Raw genomic sequence first — 8,398 nt, forward strand, 5'->3', positions numbered from 1 at the left:
GTAGCAAATCTTGAAAAATAGGGATGTTAGTCCAAAATAATAGATGGCTACTACATTTTAATCTTGGGCAGCTCACTTAAGCTTTGTGAGCCTCCGTTGCCCCATCTATTAAAAAATGAATAATAATAGCTTTTGTGCAAAGTTGTTGGGAGATGCAAAAAATCATATTAAACACTTATTCATAGAGGTATTCATCTATGGTAGTCTATTATTTTTTTTTTTTTTTTTTTTACACAGTGATCAGAATTTGAAGCCCATCCCAGATTCCCAGATGTCTAAGGCACTCCTGTCCCCAGGGCGGAGTCCCCTTGGCTCTGCAGCCAGACGCCTTACACAACTCAGGCCCTGTGTGCCAAGGTTAAGCTGGTTCACCATCGGATGATCGCAGAGCAGTGAGTGCCTCCCCAGCCCCAGCAATGTCAATACTGCCTTCCTGACTCCGCCTATTGTATCTGGAGGAAAGTGGCCGAGCATTGTCTTCCAGTGCTCCCCCCAGGAAGCATGATATCACCCTCTAACAAAAGCGGGAAAGCTGACAGATCTACTGAGATGGGTGTGACCACCACACACACCTCACTGGTCAAGCCCTGGGCAAGGGTCTGTGACAAGCAGAGAGCAAACAGCAGCCACCCAACATGCCCCTCAACAGGCTGTCTGACGGGTTCCTTTGGCTCATCTTTAAATTTCTCCCTTTGTTTCACCCATACCATATTAGACATAGAATCACTAAGCAGTGGAAATGCCCTCCCTCTAATCAACAGATGTGTTGAAGACTCAGGCCTCCGTCCATCTGGCCAATCCACGTCCCCACACCTGTCCCTGCAGGCTTAGGGAAGGAACACAGGGAGAAGGATAGTCAGATTTCTGAAGGGACAAAAGGAGGCAGTGGGTGTGGGACGTATGAAAAAGCAGGCATGGCTCAATCTAAAAAACATTCTGCACGTGTGCTGTGAGTTAAGGAATAGTCTGGGAATTGGGTTATCAGTTTTAAATTCCAGAAATAAGGGAGGCAACTTTAGACATTCCCTTTCCTGAAGGCTGGGAGTGATGCCAGCTGATCTTCTGACATCCCTTCCAGTTTTGGTTTGTAATGCTATCAGTGCAGCTGGCTCTTTGTAAAACAACACACCTGAAGTCTGGTTCCCCCATGCCAGGTCCTGAGGCTGTCACTCTGCTGCCCCAATCTTACTGTCCCCTTCTTAAAACTCCCTCCTTCCTATGCTACCACAAAACCTGTTCTCTAAAATCCCAGGAAAGTAAGTCCTTGATATGTCTTCATTGACTGAAATAATAGGTGAGTGAATGAATGAATAATAGGTAGGCAATAACTCAATAAATGTCTATTGAAGAAAAAATATGCATATCTTTTGGGTAGTATTCAACAATTGTAAATATCTATATTAAGTAAAGCCCTGGTTAAACCCACTTTCATGAATATATCTTTTATGTTTCATACCTAAGAGAAGAAAAGGATTTTTTGACCTTAATTACATCAAATATTTAACATAAGGCAACCTTTTAAGATATGAGTGACTACTACTTGCAGTGTATATGAAACTGACTTATTATTGGTAATATTACTATTATTTCAACGTGGCTAAAATCCTTTCTACAATATTTCCTCTTTCAGGTCTGCTGTGACATACCGACAGTTTCTCGTGATGGCATATTAAACTCCACTTAATAAAGATTATTGAACATCAAATATATGCACTATGGAGAATGAAAAAGAAGTAGAATCTGTTGTCAAATGTTTAGAGGCTAATTGGCTAAATCTGTGTGCCCAAAGCTCAAAGACCACAGCCTGTGTGTTGAGGACTCAGAATTAGGGGGAAAAACATCATGAGGAAGAGTTGACCTCGGCAAGTTGAGTTGATTTGTGTTTGCAGAGTGAACATGGAGAATGTAATTTCCAAACAGATGGAACAACATGAACAAGAGCCAAGAGGAATGAATGGATAGATTGTGGAGATGGACCTGGTTGAAGTGAAAAGGTCATGAGCAGGGATGAATGAACAGGTGAGGAAAAGCATTAGATGGCAAGTAGGCCAGTGTTCTGGCTTGTCAAGTGGGGAGTGACCAGCACAAAATTTGAAGAACTGGATTATGCTGAGGTCTTTTTAAGATACGGTTTCTATAAGTAATAAGTGACTCCCCTAAACCCTGGAAAAGATTAGATCAGTCTTAGCACTAGCTTCATAGCAACACTTCTCTTTTGATTACACTAGCTTCATTTATTAATAGAGCTCTTACTGGCTAAACATTTCACATGTATTATCACACTTGATGCCCATAACAACTCTGGGAAATAGATATACTCATGAATAAATGATGAGAAAACTGTGGCTTAGAGAAATCAAATAACTTGCCCATGGTCATCCAGTTTGGGCTTAACCCCAGATCTGTGACTTCACAATCCATTCACTTAACTCTTACTGCATTTTTGATAAGCTCTACCTCAGTCCCATAGAGCAGGGGCTTCAAAAGAAAGTCATCATAGCACATATGCATGTACTCTTTTTTCTCGAAAGGCATGCTAAGTTAAAAATCAGCATAAAGTGGGTACATTTGGGTCCACATTGAAGAAATATACCCAATTTGGTTTCACTGGGCAAAGATATTCGTGGCTTTTCTGAACCTTCATTCACCTCTTAAGAGATTAATGAGGAGCTGCAGACAGTGAAACAAAAAGGATGTGAAAGGCAGTATAGTAACCACCACACTCTACATCCTCTTTTCACGCTCCTAATAGATGATCACCTTACCTATGCCTGAACACTCTCCAGTGTGGAAGGTCACTCATGATCAAATTTAAAAGGTTTTTATAAGTAAAGTCAAACCATCTTTGTGCAACTCCCTCTATCCTTGGATCCTAGATCTGGCAAAATATAATGTCAATGTATGATGTCTTCTATATGGAAACCCTTAAAAACAATGCTATTCATCCTTTTTCTCCAGGCTAAATATTCCAATATGACATGGTTTCTAAAATGTTTGCCTCGTTTGCCTAATATGTTTGCTGTCAGATTTCTGTGTCTTTAGTGTTTCAATGGCTATGCTCTGAGCAGTAGAGTGAAGTGATTACTATTTCTAATCGAGACTTCATATTTCTACTAATGCAAACCGTTGCAGCTTATGTGACACCTTTTTAGCAAGCAGAGCATGTGTTGGCTCCTATGAATTTTACATATCACCCAAAGTTGGTGATATTTGGTGATGCTAGAACTTTTAACAAACAAGCTCTCTCTCACATTGAACATACATGTTTTATTTATTGGACCCACGTGCATGACTTGACATTTATCTATTTTGAAATGGTATCTTTTGGGTTTAGTCCACCCTTCTGGCCTAGAGAAATCTACTTGAATCCTGAGTCTGTGTTCTAACCAATAAGCCATCTACAGGAAATAAACAGGTAACACAATATTCTCTCTCTCTCTCTCTCTCTCACACACACACACACACACACACTCACACATCTTTTTAAGGGTAAGGTCCCAGAAGACGAATTGATAATGTCAGAAAACTTGGTAGCCCACCCATCTGCATGGCCAAGAGGATACAGCATAGTCTTCTGAGAGGCACTTGTAGGAGTCCTTTTCTCCTAGGGTGATGTTTTAGAACTAGGATCTTGCAGGAAGCTCTCCCAAGGGAGGGCTGAAAAGGAAATGCTGAGATCTCCCAACAAAGACATCTTAGTCTTTAGGAGGGAGCATCTGTGAAGAAAGCAAAACTCCTCCCTCTGAAAATAATTCCCAGGTATGTCTCTGATCCCAGCTTTTGTCCCTCCACCCTTGATTACTCAGACATGACACTATCCTTCCAAGACCAGCCCTAATGAGGAGGTCCCATCTGGAACCACTTTCCTGACCTTATACAGGCATACCTCGTTTTATAGCACTTTGCTTTATTGTGCTTCACAGATGTTGCGTTTTTTACAAATTGAAGGCAAGACCTTTCACCAGAAAAAAGATTATGACTCATTTTATTGTGGTCTGGTACTGGACCCACAATATCTCTGAGGTATGCCTTTAATTGAATTTCCTCTGCCACTTCAGACAAGATATCCACTATTTTAAATAACAAACTGAATCAAGGTTGTTATTTAAAAGGTCAATCGTACACCGTTTACAACAATAGACTCAAAATAGATTAAAGACTTAAATGTAAGTCCTGAAACCATAAAACTTCTAGAAGAAAACATAGGCAATAATCTCTCTGATATTGCTAACAGTAATTTATTTTCGGATATATCTCCTTGGACAAGGGAAACAAAAGAAAAAACAAACAAATGGGAGTACATCAAACTAAGAAGTTTTAGTACAGCAAAGGAAACCATTAACAAAACAAAGACAACAGACTGATTGAGAGAAGATATTAGTTAAGGACACATCTGATAAGAGGTTAATATCAAAATATAAAGAACTCATATAACTCAACAACAAAATACAAACAATCTAATTTTAAAAAATGGGCAGAAGACCTGAACAGATACTTCTCCAAAGAGGAAATACAGATGGCCAACAGACATGTGAAAAGATGCTCAAGGTCACTAATCATCAGAGAAATGCAAATTAAAACCACAACGAGATATTACCTCACACTTATCAGAATGGCTATCGATAAATCAAAGAACAACATATGCTGACGAAGATGCGGAGAAAAGGGAACCCTTAAACGTTGGTGGGATTGAAAATTGGTACAGCTGCTATGGAAAACAACAGTCTAGAGGTTTCTCAAAGACTTAAAAATGGTTATACCTTTTGACCCAGCAACTGGACTTCTGGGTATTTATCCAAAGAAAACCAAAAGAATAATCCGTAAAGATCTATGCAACCCAATATTCATGGCAGCACAATTTACAATAGCCAAGATATGGAAGCAACCTAAATGCCCATCAACAGATGATTAGATAAAGAAGTAATGGTTTATATATACAATGGAATATTACTCGGCCATTAAAAAAAAATGAAACCCTACCATTTGCAATGACATGGATAGACCTAGAGGTTATTATGCTAAGTGAAATAAGTCAGAGAAAGATAAATGCCATATGATTTCACTTATATGCAGAATCTAAGGAACAAAAAGAACAAACTAATCAAAACAGACTCACAATTATAGAGGACATTCTGGTGATGGACATAGGGGACGGGGGGTCGGAGGGCCAGGAGAATGGGGTGAAGGGTTAAAGAAACGCAAATTAGATTGTCACAGGGATGGGGAGCATGGCATAGAGAATGCAGTTAGCATTAACGTATTGGCTAGGTAGAGAGCCAGAAGAGAGAAAGAGCAATTAAACTATATAAATGTCTAGCCAGCCAATGTACACCGTTTTATTTTATTAATAAAATAAAAATTTTTTAAAAAGGTCAAATGAGGTAGGAAAGAGGTATGAAGGCACACTGCTAGAGACTTCCCATTGGATCAGTGTTGATCATATAGGACACATTATGATAAAGCAGAAAGTGATTTATTTTGTTTTTCTGTATGTACAACTCTTTAGAAAGAGCAGCCTATTTTGGTGAGGATGGGGGAGTACGGAAAAGCTATACATTTATAACTTGTTTGTAACCTGAAATTAGCCATGATTCCCAATTGGGAGGGGAATATACCAGAATCTGGGTGGGTTTGAGGGAAGTCTTCTGAAAAACTACATACTTCCTGAAACCCTCTCATGGGTCAGCATCTGCACTCAGAGCCATCTTCATTGAGGCAAATGTGACATTTTTTTCCAGTTCTATTTGCTTAGGAAAAAGGAATAAGAAATCTACTGGACTAGAGAGATAAACCTATAAGCTGTAAGTCCCTTGCTCCATTACTATCATCTACCAGTAGAGTTTGCTTTGAAGAATGGGCTTCTATGCCTAGAGACATGATCATGCTGGATTCTTGTATTGCAATTACCAAGCCTTGGGTATTCATGCTCATGGAGGCTTAGACTGGGAATGTGAGTTAGGATTCAATACTACAAACCTACTCCCAGGAACCCGCCTTGCTAGTGCCACCCTCCCTTTATAACGAGAGCATGAAATCCTTCTCTTTTGGGCCTCTCTCTGTTGAAGTCAGTGCTGTTTTCAGGAAACTAAAGTCTAAACATGGAGCAGTGCTTTTAGGCATATCTTTTTTGTTTGATTTTGACTGCTTTTCTAAGCCTATACTGCAAAGGGCCATAACAGTCACTATAGGGGGAAAAAGTGAATTAAAAAAGTTGTATTATTTAACCTAAAAAGGATCTCAGAGCAACTATAGAGCTTTGATTACTATAATCCCTGGTATAAAATCAGTTTCAGATTTCATAGCACTGGTAAATGTGTTAAACAGAAAAAACAAACCAAAAATGGAATCATGATAATTATCTGGTTTAAATGTGCATACTATTGAAAAAAAAATCAACATTATTTCTATATTAATATAAATATTTTCTACATAAATATTAAAATCATTTTGGATAATCTTTCATTTTTAGCAATTTTTATTACATATTATTATTCTTAAAGATATTATTAAATCCTCAATATAATTGGTTGTTGTAAGAGAACCGAAGAGCTATAAACAAATTACATGAAATTCTGTTATTTTATTGGATTAATTTTTTGAATATTTAAGATTTCATTTAGAAAAACATAAAAATAATATAACAGATACTTAATAATAATCAAATTCTATTAATATAATATAGCCTGCACCATTAAGGTCAGTAAATTTTCCCAAATTCATTTCCAATACCAATTTTATTTCTATTATAATAATTAGAATGCTTCCAAACTGAAGGGGAGAGACTGATGGCGATTATGGTTGTGACTTGCACTTCAAGTTATGACACCATTTTCAGCCAGTGTCCCATAGGGCGAGTAAACTACAGAGGCGTGCCACTAGTTCAGGAACGTGAGCAGCAGACACTAACCTAAAAACATTCAGGCCAGCTATTCCTTTCCTCTACAACAGGTTTCAATACTCTCCTACGCCCAGGGATCTGGTAACTGCCAAAACTTTCATTTCATTGGGCCAATAAAGACTTTATGAATTACTATATGCCAAATACTTTAAAAAATAATATAGCCCTAATCTCCCTGACCCCTATTTTGACTAATTCGATTGCTTTGACTAAAATAGGATGGAGACACGAAATCTATAGAAAAGCATTTTTGTTGACATTTAAAAATGACAATCTATACATTGCCTTAAATGGGTCCCCATAATTCTCGGCATGAATTTCATTGTTTAAAAAATTACTGAAGATTTTCTTTGAAGTAGGTAAAAAAGAAGTAGGTTTCTATTTATTTTTTAAAATAAGAAACGATCCCACGTGAAGAAGAGTAAAAAAAAAAAAAAAATGCACCATAGTAAGTGAATCTCTTCAAATAAAGTGAACTTATCAGTCCTCACAGAGTCTGTGGTAACACAGGGGACAATTATGCAGAAGAGAAATTCTAGAAAAATGAATCCATGCCACAAAGACGTCACATTTCAATTCTTACATATATTAAATGGAACATTATATATTAAAGAGAAACAGTGCCTATGCCACAGCTGCTTCTTGTTAACTAGCACCAAGAAATAGAGCCCAGAATTACTGTTGTTGTTGTTTTTTTAAATACTATATCAAAAAAATAAAGCCAAATCTTACCAGAAAGGAGCAAGCTGACTCCATAGAGAACTAAGCCGGCTAAAGAGTCCATACTTCCCCAAATCTCTCCATCCAGTTTCCGCAGATGTGCATGAGGTCCCAAGGATCTTTTCAAGCACCCAGAGGTTTGTGACTTTCCATTCGCATGTTCTACTGGGTCTTGTTTACAACTCAGAGGCAAGAAGGAATAGCACAGAAGCAGGCTGTAACAGTCTCATTTCTGTCTGAGCACAGGGAGTTTTAAGTTCCTTTTTCCTGTTTCCTTTGTAGATTAGGATGGGAAAGGCTGTATCTTAAAGGCATTCGGTATCAGCAGGGCTGGGGGCACTGCAAACCCTTTCCATCTTGCAATTCATCAAAACACTTATCTGTTGCTGCTGCTTCTGCTGCTTTTGCTGCTGTTGTAGGGATAGAGGAATTTTTGTTGGAAGTGTGGGTCCTGGTCAGCATTTTCAGAAACAATAGGGGTATCCTCTCACAGGCGGGAAACAGAAAAACAAGCCCTCCACCTATGTATGGTATGCGATGATGATCAGCCCTCCTCAGCCCTCTAACAGCTCTCCTGGGTCCACTTGGGATCCCCGACAGAAGGGGCTTCTGGGTATGGGGAGCAGTTTTTTGCTTTTGTTTTCTCATTTTAACCCACGTGGCTTGAATTGGGAAAAGAAGTTTTCGTGCCGAGAGAACACAACCCGAAAGGCAATTAATTTGGGTAATTACCGGTGAGGTCAACGCTCAGTGTGACCGCAGAGTCCAAAATTGTTAGTG

At 38.6% G+C, this 8,398-nt stretch overlaps 1 protein-coding gene across 3 annotated transcripts in view; it reads right to left on the reverse strand.

The window, feature by feature from the left end:
* Positions 1-8,126, reverse strand: part of TEK (TEK receptor tyrosine kinase) — a 101,155-nt gene extending 93,029 nt beyond the window's left edge. For all 3 annotated transcript variants that reach the window (XM_011384728.1, XM_011384727.1, XM_011384726.1), the window contains exon 1: positions 7,631-8,126. In XM_011384728.1, the coding sequence (XP_011383030.1) occupies positions 7,631-7,682 (52 nt within the window). In that variant the 5' untranslated portion in view covers positions 7,683-8,126. The remainder of the gene's footprint in view (positions 1-7,630) is intronic.
* Positions 8,127-8,398: the final 272 nt, after the last annotated feature.

This window comes from Pteropus vampyrus, unplaced genomic scaffold, assembly GCF_000151845.1.
Source record: "Pteropus vampyrus isolate Shadow unplaced genomic scaffold, Pvam_2.0 Scaffold619, whole genome shotgun sequence".
NCBI lineage: Eukaryota > Metazoa > Chordata > Mammalia > Chiroptera > Pteropodidae > Pteropus > Pteropus vampyrus.